The 23,692-nt window shown below is 48.0% G+C and overlaps 2 protein-coding genes across 2 annotated transcripts in view; one reads left to right on the top strand and one right to left on the bottom strand.

Annotated features, from left to right (window-relative positions):
- MRPS12 (mitochondrial ribosomal protein S12) overlaps window positions 1-23,692 on the bottom strand; it is a 156,309-nt gene that overhangs the window by 27,200 nt on the left and 105,417 nt on the right. The window contains exon 4 of the mRNA XM_069644234.1: window positions 17,231-17,325. Within this exon, the coding sequence (XP_069500335.1) occupies window positions 17,231-17,325 (95 nt within the window). The remainder of the gene's footprint in view (window positions 1-17,230; window positions 17,326-23,692) is intronic.
- Window positions 1-23,692, top strand: part of LOC138566665 (uncharacterized) — a 508,561-nt gene that overhangs the window by 450,059 nt on the left and 34,810 nt on the right. The window lies entirely within an intron of this gene.

The following is a 23,692-nucleotide window of genomic DNA, read 5'->3' as shown; positions in this document are numbered from 1 at the left end:
CACTCCTAACACCAGGTCTCCAGGCTCGAGCAAATGCCAAGTGGTTACAGATTGTGCGCTGGGAACTGATCCAACTCGCCAACGACACTGAAGAGGGATTCAACGTGATCAAGGACGGTTCTCACCTTGTATAGTATAATGGTGCGCTCTCCGTCGTGCCACACTAGGCAGGGGCGCGTCGATGTGGCACCGTACCGCCGAGTTACTTCACTGGCGAGGGCCGGTGTTCAGACCGGCTGCAACTCCTATTCCGGTAAGTATTCAGGTGAGTTTTGATTGATGGAAATGATGTCTTTCAGATGGGGTTTTGTCGTGATGAATTCGCCGATGGTAACCTTCTTGCTGTTGTTGCAGGTGATGGAGACTGCGGAGGAAGCCGAAGGCGAGTTCGAGCAGGTAAGGTGAACGCCAAGCAGCGCGGAAGCGTTCTTGCAAATGGCTAACCTGTGGTTTGTATTGTCTTGCACGCCAAGGCGGCCGGAGGTGAATTGTCCTCGCAAATCCGGAGGGGAGAAGATGGCCCTGATGCCCTGATGACGACGCGGCTCAAGGCAACTGCCTAGCCGATGGATGCAGCTGTGCAGGTAAGGATGAAGAAGAAGCTGGCCTTGGATGTCGACGAAGCCTGCGGACACTGCCAAGCCGATGGATGCAGCGATGCAGGTAAGGATGTAGAGGTTCCGGCCTTGGTGGTCGATGAAGCCGGAGGTAGGCTGGACAGGACCAGGTGAGCGTCACGCTGCTAAGGCAGAATAACGCGAACCATGTGCCTTATGACGGGCGTGGTTTAAATAGCAAGGCGGTCTCCCAGGTGTCTTTGGGGCGGGCCCCACCCTGGAAGCTAGACCGCATGATGTAGTTCTCCTGTATTCCACCTGGGGGCGGCCATACTGGTCCATTGTTCATTGAAACCCCGTCCCTGCAAGCGTCTCCTATGCCAGCCACACCAAGACTGACTCCAGGGCATCCGAGGCGAGCCAAATGAGGTCCTTAGGGGCCTGTGACCCCTTGTAGGGGACAAGGTCGTGACAGCACTCCCCCCCCCCTTAAGGCCCCCCTAAGGGTAGTTCTCCGGCCAGGTCCGGGTATAGAGGGAAATGTCAGATGAAAACGTTGGAGCAAGCGAGGGGCATTAACATACTCGCTAGGCTCCCATGTCCTATCCTGCGGTCCATATCCCTTCCAGTCTACCAGGTAGTAGAGCTTCGACCTTACCACCTTAGAGTCCAGGATGTCTTTTACCTCGTACTCGGGTTCTCCCTGGATGATGATTGGTTCAGGTGGAATTGTTACTCGGGTTTCCGGCTTGAAGGGTTTCAGGAGAGACACGTGAAAAACTGGGTGTATTCGCATGTTGGTTGGTAACAACAGCCTCACAGCTGCTGGATTAATGATAGCATCCACTGGGTACGGTTCCAAGAACCGTGGACGAAATGTTTGTTTTCCCTTGATTGGTGCGTACTTGGAGGCAAGCCACACCATGTCTCCCACCCGATAGGCAGGAGCTTCCGAACGACGCTGGTCCGCGCACTTCTTTTGGCGTGCCTTGGTTTGTTGTAGATGCTCCTGAGCCTTGGCGAAAGCTTGAGTGATGGTCGTATTCAGAGCCTCGACTGCAGGCATTTCCAGGGTCTAGTTCAGACGTCCGTGGATGTCTACCGTAGATCGTGAAGAATGGAGTTTGCCCTGTGCTGCTGTGCAGCGAGTTATTATACGCGTACTCCGCGATCCATAGAAATTCTCTCCAATCCCCTTCTCCCTGGTGAAGCATGCAACGCAGATACTGTTTGAGGGTCTGGTTTGTCCTCTCGGTTTGGCCGTCGGTTTGGGGGTGGTGACTGGTGGATAGACGGATGTCTATGTGGGCCAAAAGTAGCACTTTTTCCAGAAGCTGGACACAAACTGAGTTCCCCGATCTGATATTAAGACAGACGGAAAACCATGCAGGCGTACAACTTGTTCCAAGAAGACTCTGGTGAGACCGGAGGCAGTTGGGAGCCCCTTAAAGGGTAGGAAGTGGGCCATTTTGGAAAATAAGTCCACAATCACCAAGATGGTATCGAAGCCTTGACACAGGGAAGGTCGGTGATAAAATCCAGCGACAGTGTGTGCCAAGGGGCTGGAGGGATGGCCAAGGGCTGAAAGAGTCCAGCTGGTCTTTGCTTGCTGGACTTGTTTTGGGCGCAAACCCCACACGAAGCCACGAATTCAATCACATCCTTCCGCCAAGTGGGCCACCAGTAGTTCCTTTTGATTTTGGCTAGAGTCTTGGTGACTCCTGGGTGGCCTTCCATAAGGGAATCATGATACCCGGAGATGACCTGTCCCTGTAATTCCTTCACCGGGACGAATAACCGGTCTCGATAGTATAGCAGTTGGCCCTCGACACTGTAGTGCTTTCCTCTGGAGGCCCATTCTCGTAGCTGCTCCTGGGTGAAAACCTGTTGGATTTCGTACAGAAGTTCACTCTGGGTCATGGTGGTAGTAATGCCCAGGATCCTATTCTCCGGTATGATGGCTACTGGATCAGGCGGCGTATGTCCCAGCTCGTCTGTGCCCCTGCGGGAGAGAGCGTCCGCCTTGCCGTTCTTGACTCCAGGTCGATACGTAATTACAAAGTCGAATTCCGCGAAGAACAGAGCCCAACGCAGCTGTCGTGATGATTGGGCCTTTGCCCCTTTCAAGTACTGGAGGTTCCTGTGGTCCGTTATCACCGTGACGGTGTGTCGGGCGCCCAGTAGGTAGTGCCGCCAGGCCTTGAAAGCCGCCTTAATGGCCAATAACTCCTTATCGGTGATAGCATAGTTGAGTTCGGCCGGCGTAAACTTGCACGACCAAAAGGCCACTGGGTGTAGCTGACCAGTTAGCGGATCCTTTTGGGACAGAACCGCCCCCATGGCCAGATTGGAGGCATCAGTTTTCACCACGTAAGGGAGCTCTGGGCGCAGATGACGTAAAATGGGGGCTAAGGTGAACCTTATCTTGAGTTCTTGAAAGGCTTTTTCGGCTTCTTCGGTCCAAGTAAATGTCTTGTTGCATTTTCTGAGCAACGAGGTGATCGGGTGCACAACCTGAGAAAAACCTGGGATGAAGCGACAATAGAAATTTGCAAACCCTAACATGCTTTGGACTCCCTTGATTGAAGTAGGGGCTGGCCAATTGAGAACTGCGTCCACCTTATGTGCGTCCATACGTATGCCCTGGGGGGAAAGAACAAAGCCCAGAAACTCCACTTCTGTGACATGGAATGAGCACTTTTCCAGTTTCGCATAAAGGTGATGCTCGCGAAGTTTAGCCAGGACCGCCCGCACGTGTCCAATATGCTCTTGTTCAGACGTGGAGTACACCAGGATGTCATCAATGTATACAAGAGCACAGACATCGATGAATTCTCGGAGGACATCATTCATAAAGTATTGAAACACGGCTGGGGTGTTGCAGAGGCCAAACGGCATGACTTGGTACTCGAGCAGGCCATACTTCGTACGGAAGGCCGTCTTCCACTCGTCCCCTTCTCTGATGCGCACCAGATGATAGGCCCCTCTTAGGTCCAGTTTTGTGTAGATCTGGGCCTCCTTAACCTGGTCTAGTAACTCCGGAATCAAGGGCAATGGTTAGCGGTTTTTAACAGTCACCTGGTTCAATGCACGATAATCGATGCACGTTCTCAATTCGCCTTCCTTTTTTGGTACGAAGAAGAACGGCGCCGCGGCCAAAGACTTGGACGGGCGAATGAAGCCATTGGCCAGGTACTGCTTCAAGTATGTCTTTAGATGTTGATTTTCAGGCTCAGTGAGTGCATAAATGCGCCCACACGGAATCTGGGCTCCGGGCAGCAGGTCGATTTGGCAATCATAAGGTCTATGGGGAGATAACGTGTTTGCCTGCTCCTTCTGGAAAACATCCCGGAAGTCTTGATAGTGAGCAGGCAAGGTCACGACCCCTCCAAGGGTGTGAGCCAATAGCTCTCGAACCGATGAACCTGCAAGTTTGGCCTTCCGCCCCTTTGGGTAACAGGTATGCGTGCAACTATGGGCGAAAACCAGTTCCCGAGCTCGCCAGTTAATTCGGGTATTGTGAGCTACTAACCAAGGCATTCCCAGGATCAGCCGGAATTGGGGCGCCTTAATTAGGTCAAAAACTATGATTTCGCGATGCACGTCTTCGCACAGGAGGGTAAGTTCAGTGGTGCATTCTGACACGGGGCCTGAAGCAATTTCGGTGCCATCAACCGTGGTAACAGTCTCTGGAGTTGACTTGGAGCACAGGACTAGGCCCATCTTTACCGCAGGGTCTTGATCGATATAGTTCCCTACTGCCCCGCTGTCGAGATAAGCCTCCAGAGAATGCATCTTAGACGACTGCTGGTGGGGAATTAAGATCACCGGTAGCGTAAAATGGGAGGTCTGAAGCGGGGCTTCTTTGCTTGACAATTGGACCCCTACAAGTGTCGGGCTTGGTCGTTTCCCGATTCCTCTTCCAGAGTTTCCTTATCGGTGGCACCGAGTGCTCGTCTGGGGGGCTTAATTGGGCATTCCTTCAAGAAATGGCCTGCTTTGCCACAGTAGAGACACAACTGCACCTCCCTTCTTTTCTCCCTCTCGGCCTTGGTTAACGGAGGTCTGGCACCTCCTATCTGCATGGGTTCACTGGTTCCATCAGGGGCCCGTGGAGAATGTTCTTTGGAACGTAGGAACAAGGGGCGCAAGTCCGATTTCCCACGGTCACTCTTCCTAAACTGTAGGCGACAATCCAGTTGTACCACCAGACTGATGAATTCAGCACAATTCTGGGGCGGGTCCACCACTTGGGCCAGGACGTCCTTTAGCTCTCCACGAAGACCCCGGTGGAACAAAGTAGTCCGTTTATCCTCAGGCCAATCAGCCTCGACCACCAGCCGATTGAAAGTACCGATATAGGTTGGCAAGTCCTGATTCCCTTGACGGAGTGATAGGAGTTCGCTGTCCAGAGCCTGCCCATGGTGGCGCCGAGCGAAGAGTTTTTCCAACTCCTGTTGAAACCCATCAAAGTCTCGCAGCAGCGGGTCATCTCAGCCTTGGTGGTCGACGAAGCCGGAGGTAGGCTGGACAGGACCAGGTGAGCGTCATACTGCTAAGGCAGAATAACGCAAAGCACGTGCCTTATGACGGGTGTGGTTTAAATAGCAAGGCGGTCTCCCAGGTGTCTTTGGGGCGGGCCCCACCCTGGAAGATAGACCGCAGGATGCAGTTCTCCTGTATTCCACCTGGGGGCTGCCATACTGGTCCATTGTTCATTGAAACCCAGTCCCTGCAAGCGTCTCCTATGCCAGCAACACCAAGACTGACTCCAGGGCATCCGAGGCGAGCCAAATGAGGTCCTTAGGGGCCTGTGACCCCTTGAAGGGGACAAGGTTGTGACAGCAGTAGGGGTAGAACCTACTACCTGGTTTGACATGTTCAGCTGGATACGGTCCTGGTTGAACACCGTAATGAAAATTGTCGTTCCTGTTATCATCTTCATAATGCTATTTTTCTGTGTGTGCCAATTAGGTATCCGATGTTGTGCAAAATCTATGCCTAATTCAGCTATGATGATGGTAACAATTGGCCGTCAGGCAACAGTAGCAACCATGATAGATGCCCAAATGCAAACTGGGGAGCTTAACACACCTAGATATCGTATGACAGCAGTATACCGTCAAAACAGGGATAGAGTTGACAACCTTTATCACACTACTATAAAAGAACCAAGAGAGCTACAGTGGTACAATGAGGTATGGGTGGACCTGGCTGGGGATGGAGGGATTTATATGACATGCACCCCTGATGAATATGCTAGGAAAGGGCACAGTCTGAAAAATGTATGTAGAGCATGGATGCCCATAAAAGATACACCAGCCTGGGATGAGGCATTAGCTGAAGCTGAGTATTACCGAAACGAGAACAAAAGAACTAATAGCTTGTTACTTTAGATTTAACGAAAGGGGGGAATGTATGGAATTAAGGGGCCAGCAGGCCCCCTCCCTCACTTCTGTAGTACAAATGTGGACCATGTGCCTCTAATGGTGGGGAATGCCCCCGTGCCCTTATGCAATGTTAGCATTGACTGACATCAGCGTAGATGGGAACATCATGCAGGACACAGGGCATCCATCTTTGTGCCCCCTTGACGCCATCTTGGTAACCAGGCCTCGCTGCGATAATACGAAAAAGCTTCTCTCCCCTTTTGCAGCGATACAGACACACACAGCACGCAGCACACACGGCCCCCACCTTTCCTCTCACTGTGTCTGGAAAACTCTGCGACTCCATTCTCATGCTGAAGCCGGAGGTAATTGCAACAAAGAACAAATGTAACAGCCCTGTCTTCCTCTGAGATCACTGTCCCGTGTGTGAACCGGCTTGAGCCAAGCATCCATCTCCACAAACCTGTCCATGCCCCCTCACCCTCGCCATTGGAAAATTACTCCCAGTGTAACCCTGTGTCCTCACAAGGTATTCTCTTGATGTACCAAATATGTAACCCACCACGATGCCTACCAGGCAGACCCCTGACTAACATTGCACCTCTGTCACTATATATTGTTTTCAATACTAACACATACCAGCGTGCCTTAGATTCTTTATGAGTCCAGACCGAAGCTTCAATCAATGCTATCATGATGGTCAAAACCTTTGTAACCGGATAACCCGTATGAGTCACGATAATTAACTGTGTAAATAAGTACAAGGCTCTCAGTGATTTGTAGAAGTTGCAATAAATGTATTTCAAAGTAAACATTTAGTGCATGCGTCATGGAGAAGTATTATGTTAGCTTAGTGATCACCCCACCTCACAGCAACCTGACCTTCACCCCTCCTGGACACGGACAATAGAGCCACATGATGACCACCCTCCCGCCAGACGAACAGCCAATCCAGATGGGACAACAATGTCATCGCCATAGGCATCTATACTGAACAACCAATCCTGTACTACTGTGATACCCTATACTAATTGCTTCATGTATGACAAAATGTGTCTTTAAAATATGATGTAACCGCAATTTTTGTCAGAGCGCTCTCAGGCATCAGAGTTCTTTGGATGCCAACTAGATAAACATTTTTTGAACTCACGCAACCTGTCCTTGTAGCCTTATTCCCCGTCTGGGCAGTGTCTCATTTATTCTTTGCACGTCTAAAGACGGGGAGGGCGCCTACAGCTGCCATGTTGGCAGAAGATGTACCTGCTAGAAGACTGTTACAATAGTCAAGTCTTGAGTTGATAAGGGCGGAGGCAAGTAGAGACATAATGTTCATGGATAAGAAAGGGCGCAGTGAGCAGAGCTGTTTATTAATCCAGCCACATGCAGCGCAAGTTTTGGCTACATGAGACTGCATGGAGAGTTCTGCGTCAATGGTGACACCGAGCGTCTTTACGCTTTCGGCAACAGGGATTGAAACGTTGGCGATCGAAAATGAGGCGTAGTCTGCAGAGATTCTTTAGCATATGGCTGGAGTCAGCTATAAGGATCTCGGTTTGGTCAGCATTCAGGGCCATGGAATTCTGAGTCATCCAGGAATCAATAACGGAGTAGATAGCAGAAATAGCTTTTGAATCAACAGAATAAGAGCCAGATAGTTCAAGGGTGACCCGGGTGTCATTGGCATAGTTGGTATACAGGACACCCAGGTCATCAAGCAGCAGGAGAGGAAGGATATAGATATTGAAAAGGGTAGGAGGTAAAGAAGATCCCTGAGGAACGCCATGTGTCAGCAAGGATGAAGTTGACGAGGAATCGTGGGTGACAACACGAGCGTTGCGGAGACCCATGAAGGAGACCAACCATTGCATGGTTAGCTCGGTGCAGCCAACACAGGATTGCGACCTAGATGCCAAAATCTTATGGTCGACTAAATCGAACGCGGCAGAAAGATCCAACAACATAAGAAGTGCTGGGTGGCCGCGATAGATAATAGAAGCCAAGTTGGATTTTAAATCGAGCATGGCAGTTTCTGTGCCATGACTGGCACGGTAACCAGATTGACGAGGTCCCAATATAGCATTGTCCTCGATTAATTTTTGTAACTGAAGGTAGGCCACCCGGTCTAAGACCTTCAGTAAAAAAGGGACGTTAGTTATCGGCCGGTAATGCTTAGGCAAAAGCGGATTGAGATTAGCTTTCTTAAGCAAGGGGGTGATCCAAGCTTCCTTCAGGTTGGTGGGTACCCAACCCTCAAGAAAGGACCGATTAATCCATTTGGTCACCCAAGGACCGATGGTGTTAAGACACTGCACCAACAACCTGGAAGGGCAAGCATCGCCCTTATGTGTGGTTGGCTTCATGTTGAGAATGATCTTGGTCATTTCTGATACAGTACAGGGGGAAAAAGAGAAAGAGCTCTTTAGGGTTGGGGTATTGTCAACTGGACCCAGCAGCGATGGAGGAGGAGGTGGTGACACCGGGCTAGAGCAAGGCGGCTCAGAAACCACGAATAGCGGCAGCTGGGAGCTCAACTTTTCGGAAATGGCGGAAGGTATAGAAGCTGACGCTGGCGGTGGAGGGACCAGAGTGACATTGGTTTGTGGTGAAACACTAGCCTCCAAATGAGAGGCGATCTTTGCAGAAAAAGCAAGATGAATGGTTGGACACCAAGTACATCAATGTTTGTTGCTGCCCATGCAGTAGGGCATATGGAAATTGCGCATTGTATTTGAAATCCACTGCTGTGCACACTATACTTACTGGGCTAAGACACAAGATCACACTTCTCTTTTTGTGGGCACGCCAGGACCTGGGAGTTTCATGGGCACCTATATACTGAATTGACTGCCTGCACCACCCTGCAGGGTACTTTGCTGTTGCGCACTACGGATTTAATGTTTGATAAGACTAACGGGTTTGAAGCGGACTTGCAATGTCAACCACCAAAAATAAACAAAAACTCTTGATTATGGAATCCTTCGCTGGGCAGGTAGAGACACGAGACCCTCCGCCTTCGGTAGCTCTACCGCAGCATGAAGCTTAGCTGCCACAAGCAGAATCTCAAGACACCAGGGTGATGTCAACTATTGCGGACCTACAAAACATCATTGGAGGGTAAAATTGATGCAGTGAGCATTGACAAGTAGCTCCTCCGCCAGGACGTACGCTCGCTTGCTGAGAGGGTCACAACAGTGGAAACAACATTCAAAGACACGTCCACCGCCACAGTAACAATAAAAAAAGCGCTAGAGGCTAGGAATGCTTTACTGGAATCCAGAGCCGAGGAAGTAGAAGGAAGGTCTCGCAAGAACAATATACAGGTGCTAGGGCTCCCTGAGGGCACGGAAGGCCGGGACCCAACTGGATACATCGAAAACCTACTCTTTCAGGAGATCGGCCCAGAGAAACTATCACAGGGGTTTGCTGTTGAGAGGGCCCACCATTCCCTCTAGACGAGGCCTCTGCCCAGCTCATATCCCAGGCCGGTTATTGCCAAGATTTTACATTTCAGAGATAGAGAAGTGGTGCTTCAGTTCTCCAGAGAAGGTGGGAAAATAAGAGGCAACTCAGCAATATCAATATACACAGACTACACACCCATGGTGCAACAGAAGCAAAACATGTTGTACCCATCAAAGCACAGCTTCAAAGATTAGGAATAAAATACATGCTAATGTCACCAGCCAGGTTGAAGATTCTATATGGAGGGAAATTGCACTTTCTTGAAACCCCAGCAGCGGCAAACCTGTGGATTGAACATAACAATTTAGGGAGTAAAGAGGAAGATGGTGCCGGGAGGGAAGACGGGGCTGCCTCTTGATGTGGTACTGCATGCAAGGACCGCAAGCTATATGACCCACTTGGGGAAGAGGATATCCCTCCCCTGCGGGAACTGTCCCCTTGCGCCTGAGATACAATGGAACAGTGACACTGTATGGACGGGTCTAGGACTTGAGAGAGGTGCTGTGCCTGGATGGCTCAACTGTTGAAGACTAGCCATGGTTTAACACAAATGTGGAGACACTGCCGAACAGATGCAGGTAACAGTGGGGGCTGGCATTGTCACCTGCTGGATGGTGCTTAGACGATGCTGAATTTGGTATTACCAGGTGCCGGCCAGTTGCTGGCTCTTTAACTCAGTACCCAATGGCTAAGTATAGCCTTGGTCGTACGGGTGTGCCCCAAAGGGGACATCGCGTTGGGTGCTGTTTAATACCCATGTTTAGGGATTTGTTGTTTGTGTTGCGGTTAGTTGGTTTTACAGAGCTCAAAAGAAACATACAGGGGGGGGGAAGAAGACAATAGGCGAAAGAACTAGGAAGAGAGATGTGTGTGGGAAGTGGACTGAAAGCTGCGAAGGTTGAGATGAAAGGCATGGTGGGGTTGATTGTTGAAACTTCATATGACATCGCTAAAGTTTTTATCCCATAATGTTAGGGGATTGGGATTATATATTAGAAGAAATAGGGTGAGGTCCTATCTCTGTAGAAAAAAAATATCCATAGCTTTGCTACAGGAGACTCACCTGCTACTGTTGCGATGGGAAGGGACATGGCTCCACTTTCTTACAGTTTGTTAGGGGTGTTGCTATATGGGTGGAGGAGATGGTCCTGTTGCAACTACTGCAGCTGATGACAGATGGAGAAGGAAGGTATGTTATCCTGAGCAGCTACTTGGGCTAGAGAGAAGTGTGCACTGTAAACTCCCATTTCCCTAATAACATCCCAGCACACATACACTCACTGAGCAGCAAAGTTGCATCGAGGAGAGATGCGTTGTTATTATGGGGGGGGTTTTAATTGTGTACAAGATGTGCTCCTGGACACATCCATTCCCCCTCGAGGGGGTACCCCCCCACCGGCTACCGACGCTCTGAATGTTGTCCTGTCGGAGCTTGCTTTAGTGGACATTTGGAGAGAGCTGCAACCAAATATTAAGGGATATTCATTCTATTCGTCTCCTCATTGCCTACACACCAGAATTGATTACATGTTTGTAGGAATTGAACACCTGGCAGAATTCACTAAAGCAGAATACGTGGGACACACAATGTCCGATCACGCCCCATTGAAGATCACATGGGAGATCGGGGGACTCAGAGCACCTATCCCCACATGGTTTATGCCTATGGACGCCCTCCGGGACAGATTTTTCAGGAAGTCACTATACGAAATCCTAGAACGCGATCTGGAAATTAACATTAGCAGTGTTGATAGCTGGGGTACTGTCTGGGAGGCAATGAAGGTAGTAATCCGGAGCGAGATCATAGCGCGTGCGAGGGGTATCCGTAGACAACTAAGGCAGACCTGGAGGCAATGGAAGACGAGATCATCAAGGGGTGACTACGTTGTTGCTTGATGAATGCAGCGCCCCTGGGAGGACTCAGATGGCTATCAACGACATCTTTACTGTGTTTTATACCCAATTATATATAGACACGACACAAAGATATGTCAGAAAGAGACTGAAGCCGTTTTAGCCAGATTCGGCTCCCGCGGCTTGCAGAGGATCAGACAGCTGCCCTGGACCAACCCATCTCTAGGGGAGAGGTGGGAGAAGCAATGGCTGCACTTTCCACAGGCAAGCCTCTGGGGAGCAATGGGCTTCCGGTAGAATTCTACAAAACATACAGTTCATTACTAACGCTGCCACTCCTGAGGGTCTATGAGGAAGCATACGAGAAAGGCATTCTTCCGCCTGGCATGAGGGAAACGCTGGTAATTCCTATCCCTAAGCTGGGAAAACCCATGGAGAGATGCGATTCCTATCGCCCACTGGCCATACTTGACTAGGATGCTAAAATACTTACAACCATACTGGCGGGCCGCCTGCGCAGGGCCATAGCCTCCGTAATATACACTGTCAGTCGGGGTTTGCACCTGGTCGCAGCACCGCTCTTAACCTTCACAGGTTACAGCACATTATAGATCAGACCAATCAGCAACCCGAGCAACTGGTGGTTGCATAACTCGATGCTATTAAGGCCTTCGATTCAGTCTACTGGGAGTCGATGTACACGGCATTAAGAGACTTTGGGTTTGGAGAGACATTTATCTGCTGGGTTGAACTGCTATACACTAGCCTGGTAGCGAGAGTGAAGTCTGGGAAACAGATATCAGACATATGGGACATACAAAGGGGAACTTTGCCAGGGGTGTCTGCTGGAGCCCACGGCAGTATATTTACAGCAGGTATATCTGGAAGCGGGCGTAGACGTGGGAGGAATTAGGCATCTCATATCCCTTAATGCCAACGATGTACTACTATATTTATGCGAGCCGGTATACAACCTCCCTATTATTCTAGATGTGCTAAATGACTTTGCAAGATTGTCTGCGATCACGTTTAGTAGGCAGAAGTCGTGCCTCGCAGCTAAAGCGGACCTACCGCACTTGGGGCTGACATGGGAAACATCCACATTCACAACACAGTCAGGACGGTGGACGGGATCAGGAAATCCATTAAATGTTGGTCCTGGTTACCACTCTCGCTTATGGGAAGGGTCACGTTAACTAAGATGATTATTCTCCCGAGACTACTGTATGCATTCACGAATGTGCACTATTACATAGAGTCAATGTTCTTCCGAGGCCTCAAAGCTATACTCCAGAGACATCCTTTGGGCGAGGGCAATAGGATTGCGCTCAAAACCCTTTACTTTTGCGATGGTGGAGTGCAGCTCCCAAACTTGGAACTGTATTATTTGGCTGCCCAGTTGCGATACGTGACAATGCGGTTGTCTGACAAAGTCACCCCTGAAACTAGCCTTCTACAGATGATCGTGAAACCGGCCAGACTCAAGGAAGTATTGTAGGTCCCTAGATGCTGCACGGGCTCGCAAAGCCTACTAGTAGAACTGGGCAGACAGATTTGGGTAAGGGTGCTGAAGAGGGCACATCTGCCACCCCCCGTATTCCCAAAATGTCCCCATTGTAGCGGATGTATGCACGAGTTTGACAGAACTAAAGGAGGCCAGACTTTGGGAGACATTTGGTATATCAACCTGGGGGGATATGTTCCAGAATGGAAAATTCAGAGAACGGAATGCTTGATGCAGAATGAAGGACTGCCTGGAGGCTCCTAGGGTACAGAAGGGTGGCGAAGGTGGATAAATGGAAGTGGGGTGCGATGGGGGGTGGCCTGCTGAACCAGCGGAGCGGAGGAGGCATGGTTAACCCTACTGTACAGCCTGGAGGATCTTGGAGACCGACATCCCGGTTTTATGGATGCCTGCTGGGAATGGTCAGTGCAAGAAACGAGCAATAGGTAAATGGGAGGATGATGTGGGGTCGCAGATCACAGAGTCACAATGGGAGCAGGCATTCATTTTTGTTAAAAATGTGTCCCGAATGCACGGTTCCGTCTTGTTCAACTCAATGTATTACATATGTGGTTCCTAACAGAATGGCTAAATTTAATTTGCAAGTGACCTCAACCTGTCCTTGGTGTGGATGGGGCTGACCGGATCCACATGCTTTGGAAATGTAATCAAGTGCACAAATTCCGTTTCAGTATTGAGCAGGCATGCAGAAAGGCTGGAATCGTTAGGTTTGAATGGAACCCATTAGAGTGTCTCTTGGGAATATACCCCAGGCCAAGCAAATATAGACACATAACTAAGTTCATGGACTTAGGGTGTGTCCTGGTGAAGAGGTGTATAGCCATGTCATGGAAAAACATTTGAGTGCTGGTACCTAGCAGCGTCAAAAACATGGGCTGGATCTATGCGGGGAAGAGAGGATGAATTAACTGAGACATTTGAGGCCTGGAAAAGTCTTAATGTTGCGATGTTTCATCCCTCTGAGGATAAACCGCTTTGAGGGGATGGATCTAATGTAGTAAAGACTGCATGAGGCAAATGTTATATCTATAGTTGCTTTGCACTGTCCCCACTTACAATGTGCCTCAAAGAGACACCTGCATGTTTGCTTAAATCATAACCACCACCCCCTCCGACATACACATTTGTCGAGAAAAATGATTATTCTGAGTTCTTGGTTTTCTTTTTAATGTTTCTCTCTCTTTTTGTGTTTTGTTGTTATACGCAAAGAGACGGGTGATACACGTACTCGTAACGTGTTAAGAAGCTGATACCACCGTCGAATATTACTGTTGCATTGATGAGACAATTTTGCTGCTGTACCTTAAGAAACAACAATAAAACAAATATGAACATAAAGTAATGTAATATAGGTGGTCTAGGATAGCCACCATTGGTGTCCTCGCTAGGCATGGCTCTAAATGAAGAAAAGAAAAAGGCTGGTGGGAGTCATTAGAGGAAGAGGCAGATGTGTTGGTGGGTGCAGGTTTTAAGTACCCAGTTCCTGTGGGGCAATCTACATACAGGTTTGGCGGAGCATGTTATCCTAGGGGAATAACATAAGATCTGATGGACTACAGAGCTTTGGATCCTTAGCTGATATAAGAATGTGAGATAGGGCTAAAGAGGAGCCCTTAGTCGTGGTCTGGATTAGTGTTACTGTGCTAATGGCTAGGCATGCAGTGACCATTTATGGGGTTTGTGTGTGTGTAGTGTAATGTGGTAGGAAATCTTAGTGACTGGTCAAGGTAAAGTAGGAGTAAGCCTTACAAGGCAAAACAACCTGCAACCTTGCACTCCTGACACAGGCCATTTGCAGAATCCCATTTCTTAAGTTCACAATGTCATCTGTCAATCCCCTCTCTTGCTCTCTGTCTCAGATGTATTGTATCCCACAAGGAACAAAACCAAGCATCTGAGAGTTAGCAGGTAAGGGAAAGGGGGCAGTCTAGAAAGTCCAGATATTACCATGAGCTACCTGATAAGGGTCATGGGAGGCAGGAGCTCATCGGAAGGGCTGCACTAACCCATTTCACCTTCCTTAGTATGTTGGATGGTGGGCTGACAAATACCTCAACGCTACCCAACATTCTCAGGTGCTTGAAGACACTACTAAGGCACGCTTGAGCACCCCTAAAGGCAATCCCGCAAATACTTACCATCTAACTACATCTAGTATCATGCTTTGTAGGTTCTATATATATTGCCTCACAATAAAACTGATCTAATCTGAGCCATATCCTCTTGAGTCCTCGTGCTTACCAATAACTTATCACATTTGAGAAACAGACATCCCTACTTGGACAACCATATCCCCTCCCACTAATCCCAATAGTTTTACCTCTCTGTTTTTAGTCACTGTATGGTCTAGTGTCTCTTTTCGATCACCTCCTCCCCAAACCTCTTCTTCCTTTCTACAGTCCAAGGTCTGTCAACACCTTGGCAGGGTCACAATACCTTTTGGACAAGACCAGGCACTGTAAGACCACTACAGTGCCGATGGGTGAAGTAAATATATTGGATAACATAACGTGTGCAGAGGGCTAACAATATACCCAATATACTGGAAAGTGTAACAGTTCAATACATACAAGTTTAGTGGTGTAAAATCAAACTTCATGTTGGGCATATGGTGGGTTTATTTCGCTACTAGGTTAACGCAATTTTAGGGGGAATACTCACCCCTTTTTCAGTACTGTGTTTTGAAAGAAAACATTGCATCTTCGTCTCATTTGTATTTGGATAGTGGTAAGGCCACCTTTACTTAACGCTACAAGACATGTGCCGAGGACTGGCAACAAATTCTACCAAATCAGATGGTGTGATAATTGAACACGTGGGTATTGTAGAGAATATAGTGTAGATGTAGTGGCACAGTGAACCTCTGGTGGGAATCTAGATGTCTGATATTTATGAACACAATAAGGCAAATTTCAATATCGGAGCCTCGTATTTAAGCTTCCTTATTCGTTTGGGGCATAAGGCACCAGATTTAAATTGATATTTTGTAAGACCTGTTTTTTTGTTTTTTTTGTTTGTTTTTTAAATAGGTCACTAAATGGTGGCCTAATCAAAATACTAAACAAGAGAGATCACAGCCTAATTGCCCATTATTCTGCATAATCTTTGACTGGCCTTCAAAAAAGCAGCTTTTTTACACCTTTTCTTCTAACTTGAATTGGTGCATTATGGTAATTTGACAGACACGACACCTCAGAATGAGGCTGTCCTTTAGTGAGAGATCAGATTTATAGACCAACGATAAAATCTCTCAGAAGGATCAGTTTATTGCATGAGGTCACAATCATGGCTGAACGGCATGCAAATACATAAACTTATTCATCCATGGATGTGGATTCTAAACCCGGTAGGTTTGAAATCACTCTTTGAGAAGAGACACTGAATAACCAGTGTTTAACATTTGGAGGACTGCGGAAATTAAATTACTTGTATTATAAGTAGGCCTTTATAATTGATAATCACAATTTGTCTCTCCAAAGATTGATTGTGAAAAGGATTTTTTTAATTGGGAAAAGCCACATCTTTGCTCTGAAGAAGAGTTTTATAAGTGCATGACCTAAAAGTGAAAAGGTATAAACCTGTCCCATTTAAGGTGTAAACAATGAATACAGTTGTGTTTTCTTCTTTCTTTTTGGTACTCAACGAAAAGATAAGAGCCAGAAAAACAGGGGATTTTCAGGAGTTCAGGAACATTCCAGTAGTGTGCAAGGAAATCAACGACAACTCAAAAATAAAATAAATGACCACACACACAAACCACAGTGGGACACCTGTGTCTACCAAATTGGTTTTTAAAAAGGTGACACATTAAAGAGATTAATCATTACCAACTTGAACGGGCCAGCAACCCCACAGATGGAAAGGGGGAACTTTATTTACCACTTTCTGGGTGAAGAAAGCTTTAATTGGACTGAGCAATTTGTAATGAATCAAGGTCAACGTGGCCAATTCTGTACTAGCTATGTCTACTTTAAACTTACTGCATATAGAAAAAAATGGCCCACAAATTGGTGACTTTGCCCATCCAAATGTTATGATCAGAGCAAACTGCCAGACCTGATGCCAACAATTTTGACGGACAAAGATTGGACTGAAAGAAATTATACAGGAAGGTACCTCCATTTATACACTGGTTCTGGGAAACCTTTTTCATAATAAGAAAAGAGAGCACCCTTCATTGATTATATGTTCAATTATTGAGTAAATAATCAGCACTGAACCAATCAAACCAAAGAATTACCTACCAGAAATCAGCAGGTTAATTATGTCAGTATATTTATAGTACCAAACATGCTTTTGTGAAACTTTGGTCAATAGGGGCAAATGTTCTTAGTTGCCAAAGAAGTTCATTTTTTTATGGAAGTAAGCTTAATGAAGCAGTCAAACAGGGATTTCCTAATATGCCCTCCCTCCCCACATGCACATTTAGAAACAATACTTACTCCACCTCCATGGAGCTCCAGCCATTTGAAGAAAACAAGTTACAGACATTCTGAATGTATCCAATGTCCACCGTAAGGGTTCAAAATACCTGGTTCTGAGACACAAAAACATAACAAAATATCATAATGACTGAGAGTACTCATTTTGTAGCCAATCTACAAATTAGGCATCCCAAGAAAACGCCCAAGAAGTGTAGTTAAAACAAAGGAACAAGCAAAAAGTAGAGCAATTTCTTTGTAATGCACACACTATTTTCAATTGAGTAATTAATTTAAATGAGTAGATGTGTCATCTTTAAAGGGTTTCTTAAGATCATGAAACCTTTGCAGATATACAATTTGTAGTACACCCTACAGATGCTCCAGGTCTGAATTCATCACCTCAGCAGTACAACTGACAATCAAAGGACAGATTGCTGTCAACGGTTACTTCCTATTTTATTTTCCTTGTATTAGCAGGACTTTGTCGAGTAAATCATGCAATTATAACCCCTTGCATCTATTCCTGATCCGTGCAACCGATTACTGTAATGTTAGACATACCCTTGCCAGGCCGAACTCTGGGCTCTTGAGCTGCTATTTATTCTCATTTTTTGCATTATCTGAATTGTAACTCCCTGGTACCCATTCTTGGTTTTTGGCATGCCCACAGTACTGAAATCTTCAGGTCTCAAATTCCCTTACCTGCTTGCCATGCAAAATTATCTTACATTTTAGACTTCTTGATATCTCCCCTGCCTTGGATAAAGTTGATCATGCACCCCTTAGTGCACCATCCTATTCCCTTGGTATCTCAGGTTGCTCTGTTTCACGGCTCATTCCTACTTGGTGTCTTGTACTATCAATACCTTTCCTTCTCTTCAACTTGTGATGCTCCTCAAATATTGGTCCTTTGTTCTGTTCTCTCTCTCCCATTACTCCTTTCTGTGCTGTTGCATCTTTTGGTCAAAGTTGCCACTTTTATGCAGACTACCCTCCCCCTTCTCCACCCAGATTTTACTTTCCTTTTCTTCCCTCACCAAGTAATTGCACTCCATTTCAAATTGTATGTCCACCATTACAAGCTGAATGCTTTCCCACACAAACTCCTTGAAAATAGGGATTTTCTTTCCTGCACTTCCAGTCACACCGACCTCCCTTCCACTGCCCGTCTGTTTTTCTCACCTTCTCTTTGACTGCAACTGCATTGTGATCAATCACATTTTCCTCACTTATTTCCACTTTGCCCCTCTTATGCCACTAAGACTCCTAAAGATGTCCTGATTTATTCTGCCAGCATTGGGTTTAACCGATCCTTCTTGGTCTCCCCGCTTATGTTCTTTTTCCTCCCAAATCGGCTATTAGCCTTTTGTCCCCCAACTTCCAACTTGTGCACATATTTCTTCCCGTCTTACTGCTTTACAGTGACTTCCTTTCCCAGCTTGATTCTGGTTCAGATAATTTTGTACTGTCCTCATCGTTTCTAATGATAACCTCATTGTTGACAAACTGTTTTACATAGTCTGTAATGTCTTTATATCTCTGTTGTAAGGAACTCATGGTGGCAACAGTAAAGACAGACACAAGTGATCACAGTTCAAGGATGTTTATTAAAACTGTATAAATGGGTGAGAAAAACACCTAATCTAAACCTAAATCTAAGATGGGAGCAAGCTACAACAATCAAATATTATTATTATTATTATTAAGGCAGTCCTAGTCGCGTCTTGAGAAATAAAAAGGGCCTATACATTGCCAATCCTCACCGTTACAAAATAGTGTGGGATAACATTCACCAGAAAAGAAAGAAGTGTTCACAAAATAAGTAAGGAAGGTATAACTTGGGTCTCCCGTACCCACATTTCTAGCACGGGACAAGGAGGGACTCTAGCACAGCAGACTCTTGGGCTTCTCCAGCACAAGCTTACAGTTTGTTTCCAAAATATCAGGGGCTTCTGTGGCCAAGTCTCTTTCACACCAAGCCTCAGAGGGCCGGATGTGCTATAAACAACAAAATAAAAGTTCCCTTCAGTAATCTTCCAGTTGGGTGATTTCCTTTCACCCGTGGATCCCCTCAACTGGGCTCCGATCCTTTTTGCAACGTTGGCCTCCCTCAGTCGGGTTCACATTTGCCAGTTTAACACAGTTCACTTAGTTGTACTTCCCTTAGCTTTTTCCAGCCCCCAGTCAAGCTTCAAACATTTACCGTTAGCACAGCGTTTCCCACAGCCAAAAGACTTTGGTAGTGGGTTAAGGACTCCATTGTGCAAGGGATTTTGCTCGACCCTTGTATGATCACCTTAACTCAATGTTCACAAGAAAAGGGGACCAGCCAGTCTCTTTCGAATGGGTGCACACGTGGTGCTGGACCACTCTGCAGCTGGTCTTTCCCTGGGCTTTAAAAGTTCATTAGCACACAAGTTCTTTGTTCATATCATGTTGCTGTTTGCAACCTTCGCTCAACACCGTCCGGTTTACTATCGGTTCTGCCTCCGACTCACCGGCTGTGCTGAACTCCTTGTCGTTTCTTGTCTCTGGAGTCAAGGATTGTACCACGGTAGCAAGCGTGTCTCCCCGCCTCGGTTATCAGTGCAGGAGAGTCCTGTGCACCGTTGACATCTGTTACACCACGCGTCAGCTGTAGTTCCCTGTCTTATGATTCTTTTCAAAGAGGCTTGCAGGTCTGGGGCGAAAAGGGCAAGGGCACCTCCCTCCTTGTTGTCCTTTCTGGTCTTGCTGCCTTTCTTCTCCTTTTGAACTGCCGTCCTGGAATAGCTGCTTGCTCGTGCGTTTGTCCATGCTCAAAGTGTACTCTCATGCTCTGCTCTTTATCCCTGTGGGGAAGGGAAAGGGCCGTCAGGTGTGTGTAGTTATTGTCAATTGCCTGACTCTACCTGACCCTTGTGTTGGGACGTGTCAGGTAAACGGCTCTGGTGTTAGTCCGTTATCTTTCATGGTGTAAGAAAGTGTTTGTGTCGGAAAGGATAGGAGGATAGAGCTTCTAAATATCCTACGGGCTAGGATGGGGAAAATGTGTACAAGGAAGGGGATACCGCGTCTCATCTGTCAGGGTCCCACTTCCACTCCCCGAAGACCACCCCCCCATCCAGGTGATCCTCCCCCACTGCTCCACCCCCAGGACCTGGTTCCAATAGCGATGGCCTGGCCACCTGGATGACAGATGTCCGGGGACTAGCGGGTGAGACACCTTCAGGTTTCTCACACTGTACAGCTCTCTTGCCAAAGCACTTTGTAATACTCAAATGAAAAAAGTGATCCAATATACATTCTGAAAGGCCAAGAGAGAGAAAAAGACAGAAAGAAAAATACAGAGGGCAAGAGAAAGTATGACACAAATCCGGGGTGATCATCACCTCTCCCCAAGGGTTTGCCATCCCCTTTGGTACTAGGGAGGCGAGCCCGCTACGCTCAACATCCCCTAGGGGACAGGGTAGATGGTATCCCTCTGGAAGCAACTCACCCTTATGGGGACAGGGATCACGAAAGGCATAAAAGTCAACCACCACCCCTTACTAAAACCTTTGTAGGGTATTTAGGGGCTACACTGGTTACTAATGGCTGCTTGTTTCTGGCCTTCCATATGCTTAATCGCCTGTTAAGAATGAGCAGACGAGTGAACCAACCCACATGAGGAGTGGCCCTGGCACAACCAATCATGGAAGCTTATTCTCAGCAGGTCCCGGAGAGCTTAAAAGCACCATAGACACCAAAGGAGGTGTGGCTGGGGAGAGAAAGAGTGCCAGTGGGTTGCGCACTAGGAGGGTGCAAGGCGCAGCGGCCGGCTGGCCGAAGCAGCCCAGAGAAGCTTTGAGAACAACGAAGGAGAGTCTCTGAAGGCAGACACTTGAGTCCAGTTCAAAAGTCGCATAAGGGACTGTGCACCGACCGAGCTACGAGAACTAAGGGGACGATTCCCGGAAGAAGTACACAGAGACCAGCTGAAAAGGACCAGAATACCTAAAACACAAACTCTAGATCTATAGGCCCAACGGAAACTTGAGATTAGGCGCAGCACTCAACTCAGTCATACCAGGGGCGAAATGAACCAGAATAGGGAGTTCTTCTTTCTCAGTCAAAGCACCCACTATCTGGAACTCGATCCTATTTACCATTTGTCGCATAGAGAATCACCTTGCCTTCCGGAACGCTATCAAAACCTGGCTTCTCCTTTGTGCATCCTGACCGACCTACTCCATCTCCTGGGTGAAGTATTACCATCATGGAAAGAAAAGAAGAGGCACCTGATGAATCACCATGGGGGAAGGTGTTGGTACTGTCTAGTTAAGCATTCCAGTCAAGCATTAAGACAAGATCTGCAGGATCTCATTGTAGCTAGATGGCAGTCTCGACTCACTGCTAAGTCTAGTACTCCATCACAATCCCTCCAGGGGCACAGGCACCAACCTGCATACATCAGCGATAATCATGGATTGACTCCACCCACCCATACACATTACCACTTCCAATCACCAAGTGTAATAAAATGCAGCTGTGTCCCACGAGAAATATGGTCCAGCTGCACACAAGCAGTCTCCTTGACTCTACTACATGCCTAACCAACGCCTACCTACCTTTGTGCCAACTAAAAATGCACACATGCATTTTAGAATCCTACTTCACATCTTGGACCACGGTCCTCCGAAGGACGTTCAACCCATAGCTTTGAGGCCATACCAATGGCAGTGGGTGCTACACAAATGCCATATAACATAACCTAGACTAGCGGGTTTACCGGATTGTGTTTTGAAGGTGTATTAGGTGGATTCCAGCCACTGGCAGAACTTGATCTGTGAAGCATGGAGAAAGACTAAGCCAGATAGGAGTGAGGGTGTGAATTGTAGTCAATATTGGGTCAGTGACCGTTTCCTTGTACTGTTCAGAGTGGTGATGGGTAGGGCACAATTTATGGCTACCAAAGTTATGGGGGACATACTTGGTGGAATTTATCTTGTGGCCAAGGATTTAGGTACATCTAGTGGTTATGGTTTAAAAAGGTACAGGTTGAGTCCGTAGGAGGTTACTCTTTGTCATGGTTAGACCTTTAGATCTGCATTCCCAGATATTTCTATGGCACCCACGGTGCATTGGGGGCACAGTTGCGATTTACCCTGGTAAGTCTGTTTAGAGAAGGGGGTCCAGAAAGATGGAAGGCTGAATAAGAAACGGAGGGTACAGAGTTGGGAAGATCCTAGCATCTGTGTGAGTGCGTCTCCACTCCCATAATAATACTTGTTTGAGGGGACATTGTGACTGTTTTCATGCTTTACTGATAGGTCATTGGGATGTCGTCCTGCACTCCGACCCAGGCCTACTGAAGCAAGTTGCGCAGGTCCCCGAGCCTGGCGCGGCGTACAATCCTGAAGCGGTTTATCACCGTCAGAAGAGGAATGCAACCAGCCGTAACCAGCAAACCCTAGGGACGGGCCGACGAGAGGTGCTGAGGCGACACATGCCAGTCCGGGGCGGCCGATTTCATCAAGGCCCCCCCCTAGGAGAAGTAGAGGCCCGTGGGGGCGGATGTGCAGCAGCCACGGAAGTGAGGCGGTCCATTAGCCTCCGGAGCCCAAATACAGCAAGCACTGCACTGAGACTGAAGCAGAGATTGCGGGGAGCGGAGGTGCCCTGTGAAGAGAGCAGGGGCAGAGCTGGTGCCAGCAGGTGAGGAGAGGGCAAGAGCCCCAGGCAGGCTATTGTGCACACGGCAAGAGACATGAGGGGCAAGCAGGGGGATGCCCCCAGCGCTCTGGACCGGGTTCAAGCAGCGGCATCACTCCTGTCTGCAAGAGCGGATAGGAGAGCTCCCTGACCTGCCAACTCCACTAGGTGGGAGCAAAGAGCCCCGGCCCCCACATGCCCCCACGGGCGCCACAACTGTGAGGCACAGTTGGAGGGCTTGGGAGTCGGCCAAGAAGCAAGAAAATGTCTGGGGGGTGGATACATTTGCAGACCCCACAGAGGAAGGGTCTGCCGAACTGAGGCCCTCTTGCCCACACCTCAAGAAAAACAACGGGACTGGCTGAGAAGGGAAAAGGGGACCCACAGAGATTGATGGCGGAATGTGGTGAAGGAGTGCTGCGCGTCCTGCCAGAAACATTGCAGTGAACTTGTGTGCAGGGGTGGAGGGCAGAACTGAAGAATTACCTTGTGGACCCCTGAAATTGAGCGACATGGGGGGGGGGAATTCTCCCTGGCCAGGCACCGGCGAGACTGGAAAGGAGGATGTTGGTCAGAGGGACGCTGGCCCCAAACAGACCGATAAGACCAGGAGCGGAGAAATAGGCGGCCAGAGGAGGCGACAAGGAGGGCCCAGAGGCAACGTAACAGACAGGCACCATCTCACTCCCCGGGGCCACTAGGGGCAGGCAGCCAAGCCAAGGGAGAGCGGAAGTGGAACCAGAGGTCAGGTCGGGGCCCCGGAGGGACGAGATGCAGGCAGAATAATAGCAAAGCCAGCACTGAACC

The sequence above is a fragment of the Ambystoma mexicanum genome, chromosome 2p (assembly GCF_040938575.1).
Source record: "Ambystoma mexicanum isolate Mex_15411 chromosome 2p, UKY_AmexF1_1, whole genome shotgun sequence".
Taxonomy (NCBI): Eukaryota; Metazoa; Chordata; class Amphibia; order Caudata; family Ambystomatidae; genus Ambystoma; species Ambystoma mexicanum.
Note: the sequence above shows the minus strand (reverse complement) of the source record. Positions and strands in the feature narration are given on the sequence as shown.